Raw genomic sequence first — 22306 nt, forward strand, 5'->3', positions numbered from 1 at the left:
ACTCGAAGCTTGTCCTGCAATAATAAAAAGAAAACTCCTCAAACAGAGAGTCAAGAGACGGGAAAATATGTGCAAACTCCTTTAGACGGACAAGTGACTGAGATTCCAAATGCAGTCATTGTGATCAAAGTTAATTGGCTCCAATTGGCGGGTTAAATATTTCCTTATGCTGTGGCTGTGTAGAATCCATCTAGCTGCACTTTATTTAATAGATGTGCCCCAATCATTTGAAAAAAAAAAAAGGCAGTTTGTGACAACTCTTAAATGTGGTTTTGCTCAACATCTGTCCCGTGTTTTGATTTCTTTTCATGTGCTCATAGATGAATTGGCAGCTCAGACTACTTAAAAATTATTTGAAAATCCCGCATGTGTATTTCTTCTGCTCTTTCTCAGGAACAAAACTGTTAGATTTTGTTTTGACACTTTAAAGATTCAGCGTTTTTTCCACTTTAAACTGTGATGACTGAAAACGCTGTGGTCAGTTCAAGGAACGCGTTCCAGGATGACCAAACTCTACAGACGCTGCACTGATTGTCATTAATAATCATGCCAGAGACGGGGTGACATTCTCTCAAAGGCATATTCATCCTCTCTCCTAAACTGAGCCCAGTCTATCTGAGTGTTAATTACCAGTTCTCAGCAATGCCTTACCAGTTGTGTTTCCTCTTTCCTGATTTACAGTCCACCATCTCAAACAGAACTAAATAGAGTGGCACTATAAATACCGCAGCCAGCAGCAGTTATGTATTTAAGCATGTGCAGAAATGCATTTGGTCCATCTAATTTAGTCTAAGCCATAAAGGGAGACCCCAGAGGCTGTGCAGGGACACAGGTGCAGAGTTAGTGGCCAAATAGTGTTTGAATGGTGCTTCCAAGTTTTAACACTGCCAGCCTTTGCACAAAGACATCAGATAAGGTTCTTAAATTTTGCACACAGTTTGAATTTTGCAATATTTTTTAAAGATAAATTATAGCTTTAAATTTTTCTGGAGCCTTTTTTTTTTTTTTTTACCGTTACCTTAAAGCATAAAAACGTCCCCGGTCTGCTGAGACCACAAAGGCACAATATTAGCTAATGTTCTACGTGTGTTCAAGTGTGGATGTGTGTGAGTGGAGGCCAGCCCGTGTTGATAGAGCTGGTGAGTGATGATTCGGGGGAAAGTCATAAAAAGAAAGAGGGCATGCCGAAGGGGTCAACAGGGATCAGTTTCACCTTTATGTCTCTCTTTCTCTCTCCCTCTATTTTCTTCAGACTTTTTCTGGATCGGCACACTTTTTTTAGGTTGCTTTTTTTTTTTAAGGTGAGTCTTAGAAATACCACAGCTTCACCAAAAGACTCCTAATAAAGACTCCTAAAAATTCTGCACATTCCCCTGCAGATCTCTTATTGATTGTCTGACACAAACCGTTTACCGCTCAGCCCTTTAAAGGACGGGTGTAGTATTATATGATCAGCATAATTGTTTTGGGGGGCCTTTTTACCATCAGAAATGCTCTCAGTGAAGCCATGAGAAAAGTAATTGAAGGCAGTATGATCCTCACTGATGTGATTCCCTCTGTATTATTTTTACAACATCAAGGTTTGCATCATAGATGAGCAAAGCAAATTGCTTTGAAAAATGATCTATCAAATTTTTTTTTTACAAAATCATAATAATGCTAAATTAATATGAATTATGTAATTACAGTGTCTTATAAAATTATTTGTTCTACTTTATCTTTTTTTTATTCTGTCATGTTACAACCACATATTTTATCATGTTATGCGACAGAACAACAGATCGTACCATATAACTTTGGAGTGGAGGGAAAATTATACTTGGTTTTAAATTTTTTCATTTGTTTTTATGTAAACCTTAAAAGCGTGACGTTAATATGAATTCAATCCCATTTACTCTAATACCACTAAATAAAATATAGTCACCCTCAGAAATCACCTGAATAGAAAATAGAGACTACCTGCATATAGTTTAATTCCACTATAAATACATTTTCTGGAGGCCTGAGACACAAAAAAGGAAAGCTTCATGAAGACCAAGCCCAAAGATTTCAGAAATGGCTTTAAATAATTACCAAAGGTCTGGGATTCACTGACAGCTACAGTAATGTGAACAAATTGGGACGAAAGCAGCATTAATACTTTTGCACAAAGCTGTAATTGCCTCTATGTACATGTAACTGATTTATTTGAGGGGATTCTTAAGAGGATTTATTGTCCACATTGTGAAATCTATTAAAATCACCTAAACTGGAAAATCTGTGACACGTTGGAGTTAACTGATGGTCTGAAGTGATGTTTATAATGAAGCCCACTGAGGTTGAGTTTGCTGGGAAGACTGACAGCTCTGCCATTGCTCAGGTCATTGGAGGGTGGAGGGTTTACTATAGGTGTGTTGCTGCAGCCAGCACTCCAGTGCTGAACAGTATGTGGGAACCGGGGGCCTCGTTCTGGCTTACCGAGCCCCCTGTGATCCCCTCTCAGTGGGGTACGAGGGCTGCCGAGAAAACAACCCTCCCTGTCTGGAAAAAAAAGGGCATGGGGGCAAAACACTCAGAGAGAGAGGGAGAGGGTAAGAGGTCTTTAAAGGTGGGAACATTTTAAATAGAATGTTCTATGTGCAACACTTGCAGCACATGCCCTGAAAACATGTGGTGCTGCAAAGTCACACATGCAGACATGTACTTACTTTACACACGCTAGTGAACCCACCCACACAAACGCACACATATCTGTGTAGCAGTCCTGTAACACTGTATGCTGACTCCCATTTATAGCTCCCAGTCCGCATTTGCAGGGCTGAAACCTCCTCTGTCACTCTCACCCAGAGGCTGACTGTTAATGAGGGATGCAGTGAAATGCACGGTTACCTTTGCCTCGTGGCTGAAATGGTCCTCCTGAGCCTCTTAGGTTGGAGCCGTTCTGTTAGTTTAACATCCCACTGCCAAGAGTCAGATCCTGTGCTTGCCATGCCATAAGAGTGGTAGCTTTAATTATGTTCTCCCATATGGTTTATTTTTCTGTGATTTTCTTTCCTCCTAAGGTGGAACCTGATGCTTTTCTTTGAATTTGGATAATAAGTTGCTCTACTGATTAGCTACCAATAAGCTCTTAAAACGGCACAGCCTTATTTATTTTTATTTTAAAATGAAGACCAATACCTTTTTTAAATCATTAAGATTTTCACCAGATAGGAGTCTGGAACATAGTATGGACATTTGTCTTCCAGCGTTGCTCTGAATCCAAAAACAGTACATAAGCTTTTCCAATGTTTTTTACTAGCAAGAAAAAAAAACATTAAAATAACAGTGTCTCCTATTTTGTTCACTTTACAATCAAGCAGTTCTTTGTGTTGGTTGGTCTCCGAATATTGGTTGTGATTTGACGAGATGTGAAGAGGCTGAAGGGTTACAAACATCTTTGCAAGGAGCTATGTTCTTTCAGATATACTCCAAACACTCATTTGAGTATTTGCCTGGCCACTGATGCAGGAATTCTGTCATACTCCTCCGTCAAGTCTCAAGGTTGCACCCCTGATGTGTTCTGGAAAGACTACAGACAGAAGGTGGAGGTTTTAAAGCCACCCTGTCACTCATCACACTGCGGCGCTCCACTTCACATCCACTCTGTAGCACCGATTCGCAGCCACACGCCAATCAGTGCTGAGGGTGTGTAGAAAATATTGCATTACTGTCTGATGACAAATTATATTAAAATATTCTCAAAAAACGGGAGACAGAACACCTGTTCAACATGGGTTTGATGGGAAAAATGAGCATTAACTTTCACAGATTTGCTCTACTTGGCAGGAAAAAAAAACTGTTTCACTGTTGTGAGGAGAAAATGCTGATGTGACTGAGATTTGATATAGCACTTAGTGTTGCTTGCCTTGAGGTGTGGTTTGGATGTAAAATGCCAAAATTTGGAAATAATGAGCAGCAGCTCATCTATCAGATGTAACTAATTTACTGCCTACCTATGAAGCGTGGGGTGCTGTTCTTTTCCCAACTTCTCAGAAACAAGGCATCAAAGACCCACTTTGTTAAAATACAGTTTTCCTCCCCGTATCCCCATGCCCAGCTGTGGGATTTCTCTTCCCCCTCCTGTAAAACCAGCATAGACGTCTCTGTACCTGTGCTTTGTTTGGCACTGCTGTTTGAATTCCATGACTGTTCAAGCAAAGATTGTGGATTGGAATGAAGAGGGTTTGAAGAACTCTCCCTTTGTTACCCACATCCTGTGTTTGACCCCCAGATAATCACAACCCTCCTCCACCCACCTCTGGACAGGGGTCCCTGTGGTGGGAACGGACAAGGAAGTTGCTGGGGGTCATAGACAAGGGGCAGGAGAGGCGGGAGGGGGGCTGGATGACAGCCTCTTGCCAGTAGAGTGACGGTATTGAGAACCTGCGAACAATTGATGAGCCATGTTCACATGGCATTAGCCTGTAGGGTCACAATACCTTTTGCCATGACGGCTGCTGCTCCCCACCCCAACCCTGACAAAGCTGCAGCTCACCTGATAGAGAAAACAGAGGAAGAGAGGGCGCTATTTCTAAAGAGCTGACGCCGTTGTATGTCAGTGAGTGAACTACGCCTTCAAGAAGTTAAAACAACTCTCAAAGAAAATGAACATGGCCTTCCTTGTATGTATTTTGGCGAAGTTGCCCTGTCTTTCTTCTCCGTGCCTATGACTGTTCCAGTCACCACTCTGAGCTCTTCCGAGAGCTACAGGAAGACTCTGGCCGTCATTGCTGATTGCTTAATGACAGATGCTGAGAGAACAAAGAGGGCTCTGATAGCCTCCTCCTCAGTGAAAGGCTTTCAGCACTCCAGTGGAAAGACAGAGATAGAAAAAGGAAGACAGTGAACATCCTGAGTTCTTGTGGGATTTTTTTTTTTTTGTTGGCTTTTTCTTTTTTTTTTTCTTGAGCTGCTTGAAAGTCAAATGAACATAGATAAAAGAAAATAATGTTGCTTATGTAATGAATAAAGCTGCTCAGTGTTTGGATAGACCAGAAGCAATGGCTTCTGTTAGAGGGTCTTCACTCTTTGGTACAGTAAGAACATCTGGCGTTAGTTAGTGATAATTGTAGAGCTTGGTGAGGAGCATAAAAGGGAATTCAAAACGTTCTAAGAAATTGAAAAAGATTGCCCTCTAATGTGCCACTATTATATAAAAATATATTTTGATCGCACATAATGTACATAAGCATAAGTACTGTCAACATTTTTTGGTGTGGATGCTGTTACTGATAGAAGAACATTCTCTGCTATCTATTTATATATATATACATATATCTCAGTATCATTGAGAGAATACTGAAGTCAGAGGACACACACTTGGTTTATTCAGGCAACCAGAGCGAGATTTAAAATAAAAAATAAATAAATAAAAAAAGCTGCTCTATTTTGAAATGTTTGTAAGCCTTTTTGAAATCTAATTGTTAAGAAAAGTTATTTTATTCCAGGGAATATATATTGTTACTGCTACAAAATCAGTGCAATAGTGAAATCTTAAAGGGCTGCCTGGGTACAGCACTGGTAAGATGTTTGTAGTGTAAATTAAGCTCTTTTTTTTTTTTTTTTTTCACGGTCAGACATATTACATAATGTGACCACAATCAGCCTTCTCTGTGAACCGTTTACGACTCCAAAGTGTCTCGCATCCGCAAAAGAACATAGACGTCACAAAGCAGCCCACTGTTTACGGAAGAAATAATGGATCCTATTGTCAGTGAATTGATTTTGAAGAGTTGACAGTATTGTCAGAAGATCTTGATGAAGGAAGCTGATAAAAAGAAATGACAGTGATGGGCTTTTTGTGGAGCATGCACTGCAATTTCTGTAGAGATTTGGATGAGTAGTCATAACCAGGAATGGTGCACCATGGGATGTGATGTGCGTCTCTGACACAGACTTTTCATAATTTCTTAATGTTCATCATTTAAATTTTCAGTCATTGTTTAAATACGGATTTAACATGCAGAATTATGAATTATGATGCATGTCTCACGTCAGTGACTTAAAATCTGAGACGCCTTGAAAACTACCAGCTATGTCTCCTGTTTAGTACCACCATATGAAAGTGGCACAAATCCTATGTTCTTTTTGGGTGAAAAGATCGGAATTGAGTCTACAGTGAGAAAGTCAGATATGGATCCCTACCCCTGAAGAAATGGATTTGGGTTGCATTTTCCTGCTGTGTGAACATACTGCTAGTTGGCCTTAATTTGATAATTTAAATACTGGAGTTCATGGAAGCTTTGGGGACATTGTATGATGGTAATAAAAACAAGAGTCAGAAGAATGGTGGTTTTCCCTATGGTTCGTAAGTCCTCTTATGTTGCTGATGAGAAATAAGAAAAGGTTAAAAATCATTGTGTTGAACAACGCTTTCCAAAACCTGAATGGAAATTGACCACAAAATTCTCACCTGTGCATTTCTTCCAATAACTTTATCTGCATCGGACACCTTGCTACAAAAGGAACTCTGACTTTGTTCTCTCTACAATTTACAACATTAATTATACCTGCAGGTTCTCTACCAGGTGCTAATTTGTCAAATTCCAAATGATAGTCTGAACAGTAAAATTCACCACCCAGCAGTATTTCTTTCAATTGCATCCGCTTCTTACAGCACCATTCATGGCTCTGTGGTGTTTACGAGGGCGTCAGAAGTGGCTCCTAATGAGTACGTGTAAGGGTTACTGTACAACATTCCCCGCAGCCACCTCCTCTATTAGCTTTTCCAGTCCGCACAGGGAGCCGGTGCAGAGGTTTATACCAGCACCAGCTGGGAATAGTAATTCCTGGAGTCTTGCTCACTCTTCCAGCAAGTTTCCCCCCCATTTTTTTTTCCATGTGCACACAAACAGACAAAATTCTTTGTTGGAGGTCCCAAAACCCTGTCCATCATTTAATCGGGCATTGTTTCATAGTTAAGATGCTATAAACATACAAAAACAATGTAGTAGGGGAAAGGAGACATTCAAGTTGTAGGTTCAAGCTATTATATTTTTCTTGGCCTTTTTGAGTCTTAAATGCTTTACATTTGTTGAGGTTTGCTGTGTTTATTAGCTTTGAGTCCATAAAAAGTCATTCATAATCGGGCTGCAGTTATGGCGGCTGTGTTTGGCCTAATTACTGAGCCATATGTATGTGTTTGGGATTCTTTTGGCTGTAGGAACTTAAATGGGTCTATAATTAACACACAGAAAAACATTGTTCTCAAATATCTGTTTTGATCCATGCTGGCTGTCACACTCTGAAAGAAACAAATTACATGGGGAGAACAAACATGGGCAGCTATTGTCAACAGGGCACAAGGAGACAGCGTGTAATTTTGGATCCAGTGCCAAATGAGTGGAAATGAATGGCTCTGTACCAACGCAGTGAAAGACGTGGTGGAAGCTGATTGTTGGAAGATTGTGTCTGATTCATCAGCAGGTAATTACTTGATAATAGAAGCATTCCAGTCGCTTGCACCACAATGGGGGGTGGGGGGGGGGTGGGGGGTGTATTTCGAGGCATTCTCTACTGGGGGCTTAACTCAACGAGTTGTTTTTCTTTTTCTAAACAAACTGGTTTGCCTTCACAATCGAGGAATTGCGCACAACATCAAGGTTAGCTTTTGCTCAAGATGCTCGAGATGGGACCGACCACAGCTTTCTTCAACTATTAACAATCTGCAAGCGAGTGGAAACATGTTAGAACAACAGAGCAATGAGCCCCCGCCAGTGTTAGTTGGCAGTCCATCTTCTGGAACGCGGTGCTGTGTGCTGGCTCCATGTGAGGTCACCACGGACTCCTAGCATTTTACCCGTTGCGCTCCTCCGTTTCCTCCTCTCTACCCTTGCTCCCCCCTCCCTTATCGGGGTGCCAGAACCCCCGAGAGGAGGGGCTAGGGGTCACAGGGTCAAAGTCTTTTCCTCTTTGGATCTTAGGGCTTGCTGGGAGAGACTTGGCGAGAGAATGGCTGCATTAGAGCCGGGGTTGGGGGTCAAGATTTTAATTCTGTTAAAGAACAGCTGGTTTGAGTTTCTCCTCACGTCGCTATTCCCTCCCTCTCTCCACAAATCCAGGGAGATGAAAAATTTGTTCAGAGGGGAACCAGTAAAATAAAAAAGGTTTACGGTCCAAAGCCCTTACCCTTACCCTGCTCGAGCATTAGAGAGGAATGCAATAACGTCAGCATTTGGCCTCGCTTAGACTGACCTAAAACAAGGAAGTCCTTTTTGTGTTTGGGTGTCTTAACAACCGGATGAAACTTAATTAAAAAACTCAAAAAATTTAAATGGATTTTTCATACTTTAAACCAGGGACATTCTTTTGCTCAAGTATCAACTTCCATGAGAAATTACTATTTCTCACATAATGTTAAACAGGTGAAACTGAGATGTTTGGCAGTTACTTTACCTTTAAAAAGGCTGTAGATTTTTAGATAAATTGGAAAATAAACTGCATCGTTGTAACATCTAGTACTCTTTCTGTCAATACAGCATTTGCCAGCTGCCAGAAACAAATTTAAAACATAATATTTCACAAATTCCCATCCTTCACAATTAACAAACACATTGCTCAACCTCCTGTTCTATTAACATGAGGATTTTTTTTTAAATTAACATTTAGTAAAAATAAATAGTTCAGCTATCTTGCATTACTTCTGCAACACATGCAATGTGTTGAACTGAATTTCAAGGCAGGATAACTTCGCATTTCAAACATGATGATGGTATTGAGAGAGTGAAAGTAGGGGATAGGCACTAAAGCACTCCTATAAATGGAAAACTAATAGGTTTTTTCTTCTGCCTGCTGCATCCTGTGCTGCTCTGCTGGCCGGCCGGCTGGCTGGCTCACTAGCCCCAGGGCAGTGTTGGTGTGTGGCGCAGCAGCAATCAGAGGTCATAATTTCATTGGCGGTTAGCATCAGGTTCAATTTTTCTAGTAGGTTACATTTACCAGAAAGTCTGGATTGTGTTACTGTGTAACGGTGGAATCAGCGCAGAGCTCTAGGATCTCTCTACCTTTCCAAGACGAGCCAGGCAACCGCAAAGGAGAACTCCAGCGTGCAAGTCTTTAGAAAATCCAGACAGGGACACATTGAGGTAGTCTATTAGTGTTAAGTTTTATACCCCAAAAACCCCTAAACCAGATTAACTATGAATCTTCTTTTAAAACGTTTTGTATATACATCTGTGTGTTTGTCTGCGGTTTATAACAGATGTTCATATGAAAGTTCTTTGTTTTTAAACCTCTCTCGAAGAATTACTCCTTTCAGAATGACACTGATCTAATTTTGAAAGAAATTAAAAATGCATACCATAGATTTTATCAACAAAATTTACATATTGTTCTTTGCATATTGTTACAGGTTATTTGTATATGCACCAGCATTGACATACTGAAGGCAGAACAACTTTTCTGAAGTCTCTTTTATTGTTTTTTTATTTGAAGTTTAAGGAATGAAATCAGTGTCTGTATCCATTAACAAACCATTTCATCCTCCTGTACTTAACATTGCAGTTAAGTTCAATTTATTTCTCTTATTAAACGATAGAGGTCAGTAATCATTAAAAGTTTTAAATCCTTAATTTTATATATTTGAATTATGTTACTTTATAATATTTAATACCTTGAGTTCAAAATTTTAGAAAGTTACCTTAAGTCTCTGCTTGTCTGTATAAGTACAAAGCAGCCCATGAGGACAAATTGGCAAATGACTGAACAATACCCTCTGTGGAAAATGACTCATTTTTGTACGTAAAAATGTCGGACAGGAAACTGCACATGCAGAAATTGGAGTGTGATATGAGGCATTTAAAAAAATGCTAGAAATGCCTGTCTTGGTTTCTAACAGCTGTTACTTAACTACCATCGCTAGCATCTTTCTCGCTCTACTTTAACAAATTGCGAGTACTCTGAAGCTACTTTCTGCTCAGGTATGTTTCACAAGTTCTTAACATTACCAGAAAACTTTTCCTGTTTTTCACATATTTCTACTGAGCAGACATAAAAATAAATAAATAAAAAAACCTCCTGCCACAACTCTTTGGGGAAGCCGTATTAAAGTGTGGCTTATGTAAACCGCTGGCGATCAAGAGTTAAGGTGCACCCAGTGACCTCAATACCAGCCAATCAGTTAAAAAAGGAAGAGTTTGACACTTGAGATTTGATTGGGGCTACTTTGAGGATTCAGCAAAGAAATGCAAAGAGTGGTTTGAAAAAGTATAAAGCTTTTTTTTAGCTTAATGAAAGACTTATAAAGCCAAAGCACACTTTCCAGATTAAACAAAAGAAAATCTCTATCAAGTATTTTCACAAGAAAACAAAACTGTTTCCGATTAAAAAAAAAAGTAAAATCAAAAATGTCTTGATAGTCTCATAATCTAAGATGAATGCTTTGTGTGTTTCAGGAATGTGACCAGGTACATATTGATGATGTGTCGTCGGATGATAACGGCCAGGATCTAAGGTTCATAATGTCTGATGATTTGTCAAAAACAGTGGCGTAGCTAGAGCTAACGCGTCTCATCTTGGTTTTTATTTTAGTACGTATAACTTCAGCGCTGATGGTTTCCACGCAGCAGCTACGAGTGCCAACCTGTGTCTGGCCACAGGCGTTCGCGGAGGCGTGGACTGGATGAGAAAACTGGCCTTCCGCTACAGACGAGTAAAAGAAATCTACACCACCTACAAAAATAACGTCGGAGGTAATCCCCAACAAGCAGTGCTGCATGCACAGTTCTGCTAGGCAAAAATGAGTCTGCGCATATGCGTGTGGGTGCTTGTGTTCCCTCTTTGTGTGGCCGTTTATGCGAGTGCCTACGTGTGTTTGGGGGGGGTCAAATTTTGAAAATTTCAGTGGTATTCGGATGGCTGGTCCAACCCAAACATTGTTACCCTGCGTTTCAGGTCTGCTGGGCCCTGCCAAAAGGGAAGCCTGGTTGCAATTGCGAGCAGAAATTGAAGCCTTGACGGACTCCTGGTTAACACTGGCACTAAAAGCACTAACATTAATCCACTCAAGGTAGGACTCCAGAGAGCAAAATAGTACCCAGATCCACACCGCACATCTATAAGCCTGTATGTGGTGTAAATAAGCCAAGTGTGTCCGAGGCGATTTAAAAAAAAAAAAAAAGAAARAAAAARAARAAMCMCTGCTKTGGWTYTTTTTTTTTTTTTTTTTTTGGACAGCCTGCCTATTCTAATTTTGACAAATAAGTGTGCTAAAAGATCTGAGCTGAAATACGAGCCAATCCTTCAATGTAAGACATGTTTTGGGGACTTGATACATTGCTTTGTCTTTTATGCAGCACACTGTGTTTTCTTTTCTCCTCTCTCAAAGTGATTTGAAATGATGTCACCACTTCACTCTCCTCCTCAGGTCAAACTGTGTGAATATTCTTGTGACCACCACGCAGCTCATCCCAGCCCTGGCGAAGGTCCTGCTCTACGGCCTGGGAGTCGTCTTCCCCATAGAGAATATTTATAGCGCAACAAAAATAGGTAAACTATGCTTTCCTATATCCGCTTCATTATTTTTGAGCCTTTTGCTGTGGGACGTGCTTATTGTTTTAGCATTGTGAGTGTAAGCAGCCAAGAGACGCTCGGTGACAGGACTCCGGCTGGGGGGGTGGATGGGGTGGAAGGCGTGGATTTTTGTCACTGGAGAGGGTTGATGTTCTTCAGTGAGGGAATAGTCCTAATCAACCTGGGATTATTTTCTTGGAGCAGGACCTATGCTGGGCCTCTGCTCCTCGCCTCTGCATATGAAACCACTTCTGCGCGTTTATGTCATTCTAGAGAAACAGAAGCCCCTCTCCTGCTCCTCCTCCTCTTATTCCTCCAATTTTCCTTCCACTTTCGCCCCTTTTCACTGTTTCGAATACAAAAATAAACATCGAACTCCCCTCTTGGGAGGTTTTCCAATGTCTATGGATCAATACACGCATTTGCAAATTCAAATCCTGATTTTAGGCGTACAGTTTAAATTTGTCCTTTCCATTTTGAACACACCAACAAACTACTGTACGCTCATGTACTTATGTACTCATGTAAATGTTTTTTCTTGTAGGTAATATTTTTATAAACTGTAGAGCTAAATGGTCATCAAGACGCTGACACCTTACATATAATTAGAATGAAATTATAATTTAAAAACCTTATGGTTTTAATCACCATTTGGTTCAGCATTTGACCCCAGATTAAACCAAATATAAATGAACTTTTAAGTCATATAAACTCAAAAGTTTATATGACTTTCTTACAGTAGAAAATATGCAGAATCTAGCAAATTACTTTACACCATCGGTTGGCAAGCCAGCTATGACACCCCTAGTGGGAATTAATTGACTCATGGTTGGAACATTGTGTACCAACCACGCAAAGGAGGTAAAATAGCCTTTTTATGGAATATTGGAGCAGATTTGCAGGGTGTTACACATTTTGCTCACAAGAAGGAAAAACTAAGCAGTTTTTTTTTTTTTCTGCGGGAGGCTGTCATAGGTTGAGCGCCACCCATCACATTTAAGTTAAGACTATTTTCATACTGAAGTTGAAAAGGAATGAATAGCATCAATTTATCAATCAATCAAATTTTATTCATGTTTCAGATGTAACAAAAAGTGTTTTACTAAGATTCAAAAAAGGAAAAAAAAAAATCTAGCAAATATCAAGCAACCAGAAAACAAAATTCAAACATATTTAATAAAATAATTATTACTAACTAGAATGTAGTGCTCTGAAAAGGGTAACTGGGGAATTAACAATAAGGAGAAAAACAACATAAAACACTTAAAGTCTCTAACATAGAAAATCTTTATTAACCCACGTCTAGCTGTGCTCACCTCTTTCCGGACCAAACTCAAGAGGGGTTTAATCATTTGTCCCAAATTCTAGTAGCAATGAGGAAACCTTAATGCTTTTAAGGCTATTTTAGGGCTGATCTTATCACATCTATTTCCTGAGCTCAATGTTTACACTCTTCCTTGTTTTTTGAGTGTGTGGCGTTTTTAAAGGGGCTCTTGTCACACCGTGCCTTTGAATCAACCTGGGACTCGGTGGCCGTTGCGGGAGTGCGTTTCTGCTTGCATCCATGCAACGCTCCACTAACATCCTGACTTTCTTCGCAGGGAAGGAAAGCTGCTTTGAGAGAGTAATTCAAAGATTCGGGAGGAAAGTTGTTTACATTGTTATCGGAGACGGGGTGGAAGAAGAGCAAGGCTCAAAAAAGGTGAGAGGCACAAAACGGCTTATTCCTTCAACTTTCCATTCCATAGTGCCAGAAGCTTGTTATAGGCACTCAGAGAACACACAAAACATACCTGCCATGCCACTCCAAAGAAAGTAATTAACACTCCAGTTCTCCCTCACAATCTCATCCGTTTATCCTCTTATTAGGCGTCCAAGAACAAGAAGGAAAGTTGGTAGGCTGTAATCAGCGCTCTTCCTCCTCCATCTCAGGTTTACAGAGCCGGGGAGGAGGGAGATGGCATAATTATATATTCCTGCTCGCTGCTCGGAGCAGTGTGAAAGCTGCATGTGTAACGCTAGACAAGCCCTTTCAGGCATGTTGAAGGCGCATCGTAAATAGAGCGCACATAAAGAAGACTTAAATCATTGTTGATGAAATTAGAATATTTACTGCAATGACAGGCCTGTTAGCACGAGATGGATTGGGCTCAAAGCCGTTCGGGGAAACGACTTTTTTTTTTTTTTTTCTTCTTCTTCTTCCTTCTCCAGACGAGTCCGACTTGCCGTTTTTAAATGTTGCCAGCTGGCTTCTGCTCCTTCTGTTGTATATTCAGCATTTCTCTCAAGTTTTAGATGCAAATCAAAAGGCCGTTTGCTGCAAACATATTCATTATGAAATTTATTAGTGGCTTTGAAGCGTGTCTTCCTGGCAGTTAACATGGAGCTCTTTGTCAGGCTGAAGACTCACATTTTCTTTGAAACGTCTCCAGCTCCTTGTCCCTTCACCTGTTTGTCAGGAAACCCTAAGCAGAATCACGGGGGCAGATGGACAGTGATTAGAGGAGAGCAAACAACTTTTTTACTGCAAGTTAAAGTATAAAGCAATAGCTCTATATTATGAAACGCGAACACACTCTGGGAATCCAATCTTGAGAGACGATTGTTGAAATAGATGCAAATATTTTTGCTCAGTCTTGAGTTGTTGGAGTGTGACATTGATGGAAGGATAAGGTGTTATTTTTCCCATATGAGTGGTGCGAGTCCCGTGAGACGGCGCAGAGTAAAAGGTTTCTGTGTCAACATCAGAGAGGACATGGAATAACACGACAATTTCACCCGTCAGGAGCCGCATATCAGACGTGACACCGCGTGGAACTACAAAAGCAAAAGTCTCAAAGTCCTCATTCCTTCACCTTTTAAACAACAAAAAAAAAATCCCCGAAACAATTCTGTCTTCGGTTATTACCATCGCCTGGGAGAAAAAGCTGAGATAACATCTCCAGCTTTTAAACTTAAAAGCAAAGACAATTTACAAAACAAAAAGCAAAGAGCTTTTTAAGGGTCAGTGCAGGCTCTCCTAAGCGGAACATACGCCTGGGAGAGGCCATACCTTTGATAAGGGGAGGGTAATGGGCTCCACACACTGAAGAGCTGAGGACTCTACCTGACAAGCTCCTTTCATTCTCTGCGACTCGGGTTTCTCCTCCGTCCTTTGCTCGGGAACAACAGCTCATTTGCACTGTCCTAAAAACACACCGGCAAGCAGGAACCTCGGTGAAAAGACACCATGGGGAGTTCACTTCTGTTATGTCTGAAAAAAAGCTGATGGCTTAGATCGGGGCTATTGAACAATTCACTGATGCTGCAGAGAAAAGTAATTTTGAGGTGTGATGTGTGTTTAGAGTTACAACTGTTTTTCTGGGAAGTTGACAATATGCTCCTCGTTTATTTAATGACAGCCTTAAATAAAAATAAAAAAAATGAAATCTACAATAAATATTTTCATGGTTTATAATTATACATCAGTGGTGCTCATTGTTTGCAAAAGTATTCACACCCCTGCAAGTCTTTTTATGTTTTGTCATGTTACAGCTTCGCCTTTTAATGTGCTTAATTTGGGATTTTATGGGATACAACAACAAGGAAAGGACATTTTCAAAACTTTTTACAAATAAAAAAATCTCGAGTGTAATATCTCATAAGGCACTGTTCAGTCGGCCGTCTTAAAGTGGAAGGAGCGTGACAATACTGCGTAACCAGGAACACAGAGGGAGGTGCGAAGATTCACATTTCTGGAGTCGGATTCTGTTGATACAACAATCATTACTCACATACTCCCCTTACCTGGTTTTGACGAAAGAGTGGCAAGAGGAAGTCCCGTTGAAGCTGGCTACCATCCATCCATGTTAGGAAACTAACACTGCATATCACACCAAAAACACCATGCACGGTGGTGGCAGCATCATGCCATGCAAAAAAAAAAAATGCAGATCAATCCTCGAAGTGCAACGTGTGAGATACTATGTTCACCGTCCCCCTCTATCCAATCTGAATCTTTGTGAAGATAAAGCAAAAATGTCTGTCTATAGATGTGTTCCTTCACAACTATGCACTACTTTGTCAGTCAACCACACACAATCTCAATAAATTACATCCAAATGTTGTTCTTGTAATGTGACAAAATGCAAAAGAAAAAAAAAAACTCAAAGGCTATACTGTGTGTCTCAATCCCAGCTTTTGAAAGCGTTGTTTTCTGGACATTTATGTCCAATATTAAACATTTCCCATAGCTATTCAATGCTAATAGCTGATGATTTTCTCTTCAATAGTGAGACGTGCATCATGACAGAATGTTTCGATGAAGTCCTAACACGATGCTTCCATTTGTCTCACAGCACAACATGCCCTTCTGGAGGATCTCCAGTCATTCGGACCTCATGGCCCTCCACCACGCTCTCGACCTGGAGTACTTGTAGCACTACACCAACACCACAGTAAACCCCTCTCTGCACATCAGGACATCGAGCGACCTTTCACCTTTGCCCTCTAGCCCCTATCCTTTGCTTTGCCGTGGCTTCCAGAGCTCAGAAAATAGGAAAAGCGCCCCCACCAATACTCTCTCACACACAAACCCCAGCTCTTCCTCGTGTGCTGCCCGGCTGCCCGTCTGCCTGTCTGCCTTTCGCTACAATGAATGAAAAAGAAAAGAAGAGGAGAGGAGGAGAGCGGGGGGGAAAAAAAAGAAGCACGCGGTTAATGTGCTGACATAAAGTCACACATTGTCTTAACCCTGAAACTTTTCATTTCTCTTCTCTGCGACACAAAGAACGGGAGCGAGAGGTGAATTTATGGCGCAGCAGCTGCTCGCCCTGGTTACTGTGAATCGGCTGCTCTCTGAAGCTGCCAAAGTGTTTTACGGCCCCTACACACCTTCCCGTTTGTGCCGGGGCTCCGTCAGGTTTCACACCTTAGAGGAGAGCAGAGCTACTGATGGCCTCGCCTTCTGCGCCGCAGAACTCAGCTTCAGCTGCCGGCCAAGCTTTCCGCCGTTTTCACCACGTACTTTGCTCTTTACCGGTTTTCCTTTCGAATCGCCACCTTTCACGTCTCCTCTCTCTGTAAAGCGGACAGACAGACTCGAGGCGATTTCTGTCCAGCCTCAGCGTGGGAGTCCTGTGCTTCTTATTTATGAACAGACTTTGGAAGTGGCCCCCCGCGCCACTGAGAAGGTACCTCGATAAGACTTGTGCCTTTTACAAAGAAACGGTGAGAGGAAGACACTTATGGAAGAATCAAAAAAAAAAAAGAAAATGAAAGGGGGTTTTCTAATAATTTAAGAAAATTAACAAAAAACTTATTTACAACGCTAAGACAATCGTGTACAGAGGAAATCCTTTTTTTTTTTTTTCCTGTGTGTAAGTTTGTAATCACTGGACTATTCCTTCCTATAATCATTTAGGTACATGCTCTTGAAAGGTGGCTTTGCTTTTTAATTGAAGTAAAACTATAAAGGAATTAAACTGCCCACAAAGCTTGTGGAGGACACCTGAAAGTGTTGGACGTGTTCAAGTTGAATTTTTGTTAAAACGGTGTAGATATTGGGATCGTGTGATCAACTGTTCGTCAAGACCAAAATCGTTGACATCAAAGTGTCAAGGAGCTTTCTTTTGATTCTGAGTTGTGTCTCACCCTTGTCTCCTCTACTATATGTTCCATATTTGAAGGGGAAAAGGGTTTATTTTAGTCACTCAGAGAGGTAGCTCTCCACTTGTGTCCTTATGGCATTTCACCAGCTTGCAACCCTGATCTCAACATATTAAAAAAAAAAAAAAAAGACAAAATTAACTCTGGTGAAGGTTTAAAGAATTGCAGCAAAAGGCAGTTTCCTGCCTCCTGTGGGGCATTTTAACCGCATTTCGGATAAATCTGATATTTAAAGAAGCAAGCTTGAATAGGTTTTATTATCTTTTATACAAGCACTATAAGAACTCTTGTACAGTGAGCGTAATTTTGTATGATGTAGTGTTTTTATTTCAACGTTGACTTCGACGGGGTAATCATAATTAACCGTGAAAGAAAAGCCACTAACTTTAAGGGATTGGGGAACTTACAGGACATGTGCTATCAACTGTGAATTTCTTAAATAGAAACCGACTTGTTGCGTTTCTAATTTTTCCCTCCTTTGCACATGTTCACTCTTGGCCTTCGCATTTAACTTCGGATCCCTCTCTGCTCGAACAGAGCCCCCCTTTGTGTCGAAACAACCTCCACACACACACGCATACACACGCACACACTCACATACTGCTGCTAGATCAAGGTAAAGGTAGGTAAATAGAGAAAATGTTTTATAGATTCATACAGCACGCTTTTTTTTTATTATGTTGCAATCATAAATGCAAACTGGAAATAATTTACACTTCACGGGCCTCATTGTGAAAACGCAAAAGATTGTTGTGTCTGCAAAAATATGTGTACAGATGTTTTTGACATTATTATTTGATTGTGTTTAAATTAATAAAACTGATTTGTGAGCTGTTGCATGTCGTCTGATTTCTTTGGTATGCAAAAGCGTATTTTTAGCATGTGCTAAAATAGAGGGGGGGGTGTTTTTTCTCCCATTTTTCAAATGTGAATTAATGTGGTTACAAGATTAAAAAGGTTCACTGATATCTTTCTGGACTTCAGACTAAATCTGAGGGCCCAGAACTTAATCCAGGAATACTTAGCAGCAAGAAATCATCCCATACACCATCGATTTATAAAGTCTGCACTCAAACCTGGATGTGGACCAAATAGCAAGTCAATCTAGACTCCCCTTATTTTTAGGACATGTTCAGCTGAGTCTTCACTGGCTGCTTCGTGTGACAAACCTGAGCGCAATGGATCATGCTACTGTAACAAATAAGGCCAATAATATTGGCTTTTAATAGTGCTTAATTTATAAATAATGCAAGCAACAAAGTGTCGTCCACACAACTAATTGGAACCACCGTTAAACGTTTTATGATCCAGATTATCAACAGGTCAAATAGAAATAGAACAAGCTAATGTTTACGTATCACCTCAGCAAACCTTCACCACCTTCTAAAATGATTATTACTCTTGATGCGTATTCAACACCTGTCCTGTTTTTACTGTAAAATAAAAATGCTTATAGGTTCTGACAGATTTTTAACAGTTTTAGAAAAAAAAGAATTCACAATAAATGTTTCTTTTCCTTTTTCCTGTTCTTTTTTTTTGTTGTTATTGGGCCGTTCAAATTTACACTCGAATATATGATCAAACATTTTTAGGACAAACATTTGCTAACTTTGTGAAACATCATAAATTAAACACCAAAATAAGAAAAATAAATAATGAAGTTATCCAGGTAATTGGACACAAAAGACAAAAAAAAGCTGCTCTAGAAAATGTTTAGAGCAATAAGAGCAGCTTACTCTCATGAACAAACAATTGCACCAGGAATAAGGTGCCTTTTTTTGTCTTTGTCTCTTTTTCATTTTAATGAAAAGGGTTTTCCCCTCACTTGTTCTGCACCTTTGAACGCTTCAAGAAATCTGAATTAGAACGTCTGTTGTTTGAGCGCACTTACCCTATGCTCAAATATGCACCGACTATTCAAAATACATCTTTGATCCGCTGGATAAGCAATTTTATTAAAGTCCCACATCTGCTATCTATATTTTTCATAATGCCTATAAGAAGCTAGGAAATACTCTGCCTAATATCCCTAATATATTAAAACCCAGGCAAGAAAATCACTGTTTATGTCTGGAGTCTTCTGTGCAAAATGGCCAAACCACTCAAATCCAAAGAGAGCTGAGTTGGTTTAAGTACTGTTTGAACAATATGTATATTTAAAAAAATGCATGCGAGGTAGGTTTTAATGAGGTGGTCATTGCTTTAAGGGTTCAGTATGTAACACAAGTCTTGATATTTAAGACTTGTGCTTCGTACCTCCGGCCTCCTGAACCACTACGAATAATTAAGAATGCATGGAATTTTATTACAGCCGCACAAACTGTTTTAATATCCAGAGCAGTTATGTCAACATATGAACGACATCTTGCAAGACTGAGCCGAGCAAACTCTGGATCGTCTCATCGGAAGTCGGCATCACGACGACTGTTAAACGTGCTTTCCCAAATTCTGAACAGGTGAAAGTGTCTGAGATCCTGGCTCGCTTTCCTTCTTGGAGGGAAGCACTGCTCTGTCGCAGACTAAATGTCTTCTCCCTCTGATAAGTTTTCCTGATGCTTGGAGATCTGGAAGAAATAGCCAGACAGGACCAGACCAGACATTTCTTTGAAAAGAGTGGGTGTCGATGCACGCCAGCCAGCCAGCCAGCCGCTCTGGCTGTTTTAGCAGAACAGAGGGGAGCCAGATTATTTCTGCTCAACTCATCTTTTACCTTTCTCTCAATTTCTCTGTCGTAGCTTTGATTTTTGCTGAGATTTATCGTCGTCGATTTAATATTTGCAGCCGCCGGACGGTTGGCTTTTATGCTCGTTATTGGTGGTTTCTCCTGTGCATCTACATTTACAGGATAAAAAAAAATAAAATACAGCACCTCTTCCCTCTTAAGTCTTGATTTGGTCATTCCTCTCCGTGACGTCCCACCAAAGTGCCCACCCTCCATAAAACTGTGCTGCAATAACAAACATTGCCATCGGTGATTTACGACCTTGCCCAGACAGTGATTTCATGCAGATTTCCATAGAAGGGGCCCTCTGACGATGCATCGCAATTGAACTGGTATCGCGTTACACACGTATCAAAGTCGCCCCAAAAAACCTGATCCACATGCACATGAGCCACATCTCTTTTACGAGCGGGAAGCCTATTAATAGGGTTGTGTTCTTTTGGTGGCTAATGTGTCTCAAGTTAGGGGAATTTGCATCTGCAGAGCGCAGCTGTCCACAGATTCAGACAATAGGCAAAAAGCGGGAATCGGAAAGGAAGAATTAGACAAAAAAAGACCATCCTCAGAAGTTTCTGCTCAAGCTGCAAAACTCAAGCTGCGGGGCTTCACAATCCCTTTCTTTATTCTTGTTTTTGACTCATCTTGCTTGCCTTGTAGCCCTGTGAGAAAAAAAAAAGCCAATGTGACTGACTGACTGCAGTAACAAAAGAAAGGCCTCTTGCTCCAGTTGAGCAGATCCCAGCCCGCGGCTCGCTCAGTCAGCCGTGGCAGGCGGTGACGGTAGCAAACCTGTTGTCATGCTGTCGCAGTCGGTGGTGTTAAACTAGACCCTTTGTTTACCGTCTGTTTATTTCTCAGTTCCTGGGATTTGAACGACGGAGCTGGGCAGGGACAGCTGGTCATCAGGAAGCCGTGGATGCCAGGGATCTCAGCCAGGAGTGCCAGCTCCAAAGTGGGCCTGTGTCCACAGCTATGCCTGTCCATTGCAGACTGGGCATTCCCAAATGAGTTAGGATTGTCAAATGCTATTAATGTATTTTGGCAGAGGGTTTGATGGGGTCAACATGGTTGTGGTCTTTGGGGTTAATAGAGCCGGAGAGCCGGGTTGAGCCACGTATGGGTCTTTAAGGTTTGGCTACCCTACACATGCCGGGATCAACAAGTTGAGAACTGTTATTGTACATTTTTTTACCACTAAAATTCTATAACACGACATTAGTGACATCACACAATGCAAACCCCCCCCCCCCCCCAAAAAAAAACATCACATTTGCCAGAAAGACGGAGAAAAAAAACTAACCACTTACTCTCTTTCGACCAATTTATAGCGCTGGTCTTGTTTCTTGTGCGTTCCTTGGTTTTAATGACACTGCTGGTTCACTAAACCAGCTCTCTAAAAAATTAAAAAATTAAAACATAATGGCGCCTTCACAGAACAGCTGTATTTTATTCAGAGAATAAATTTCTCATTTATACAGAAATGCTTATTCAATTGATAACACCATTTTATTTACAGGTGACAAACTCAAGTGGGTTAAAACCATATCACACTCTTAAAAGAGTAAGGAAAAGATTTAATTGTGATTAATCGATCGCAAATTCTGCGGTTAACTAGATTAACTCTTTTTAAGAATTGTAATTAAGTCCCACTACTCCCAAAACTGTGCGCTATACTTTCGCTGGTCTAATTACATAAACTTAAAACTATTTGCATTAAAGTGTGTGGCCACAGAGCGTCAACACTTGAATTGTAAGAAGGGAAGAAACATTGTCTAACAAAGACTTTGTAATTTTATGATCTGGATCTGTAAAATCAGTTTTGTGATTCAAATAAAAGGATAGATCTCACAATATGAGCAACATGGACGAATAAAGTCCCTTTGTCCAGCTTGTGCTCATTTATGAAAAAACTGGAGATGTTGGACTTTATGTCGATGCCTAGTAAGTTGTTCCCCCCCTTCGTGTATTTTTTGGAAATTAAAAGTCCCCCTCCAACTGCTCCTACAAAGTATTCCTTATACAGAAGAAGGTACATCTCTGTCTGGACTCAAAAACTAATTGGCTGAACAAACTCAGCAACACTTTTATGTAACCTCTCCCCACAGTGCACAACCGCTGTGAGGCTGCAGTGTTTGGGTTGTTACGAGATTGAGTGGCAACGCTCAGCCCAGAGTTGAACTGGCGCTTGCCGTCTACTCAACCGCACCGCGGCTCCACCTGCATCTGCGGTCAAGCACACACACACACGCACACGCACACACGCACACACCCTGCTATTTACAGGGCCCACCGCACCGGTCCGTCTAAAGGTGAGTGGCAAAGATTTATAAGGAGAGCCGAGGCCACCCCACTACAGTGAGAATGTGTGTGTGTGTGTGTGTGTGTGTGTGTGTGTGTGTGTGTGTGTGT

At 40.8% G+C, this 22306-nt stretch overlaps 1 protein-coding gene across 19 annotated transcripts in view; it reads left to right on the plus strand.

Annotated features, from left to right (window-relative positions):
* eya1 (EYA transcriptional coactivator and phosphatase 1) overlaps positions 1–18012 on the plus strand; it is a 46780-nt gene extending 28768 nt beyond the window's left edge. For 11 of the 19 annotated variants that reach the window (XM_008396359.1, XM_008396360.1, XM_008396362.1 and 8 more), the window contains 6 exons: positions 10413–10471; positions 10549–10709; positions 10912–11026; positions 11384–11505; positions 13131–13231; positions 15867–18012. In XM_008396359.1, the coding sequence (XP_008394581.1) occupies positions 10413–10471; positions 10549–10709; positions 10912–11026; positions 11384–11505; positions 13131–13231; positions 15867–15947 (639 nt within the window). In that variant the 3' untranslated portion in view covers positions 15948–18012. Of the gene's footprint in view, positions 1–10412; positions 10472–10548; positions 10710–10911; positions 11027–11383; positions 11506–13130; positions 13232–15864 lie in introns of all 19 variants that reach the window. The other 8 variants (XM_017302008.1, XM_008396361.2, XM_017302009.1 and 5 more) reach the window with 1 other exon arrangement.
* The last annotated feature ends 4294 nt before the right edge of the window (positions 18013–22306 follow it).

Source organism: Poecilia reticulata, linkage group LG20 (assembly GCF_000633615.1).
Source record: "Poecilia reticulata strain Guanapo linkage group LG20, Guppy_female_1.0+MT, whole genome shotgun sequence".
In the NCBI taxonomy this organism is placed as follows: Eukaryota; Metazoa; Chordata; class Actinopteri; order Cyprinodontiformes; family Poeciliidae; genus Poecilia; species Poecilia reticulata.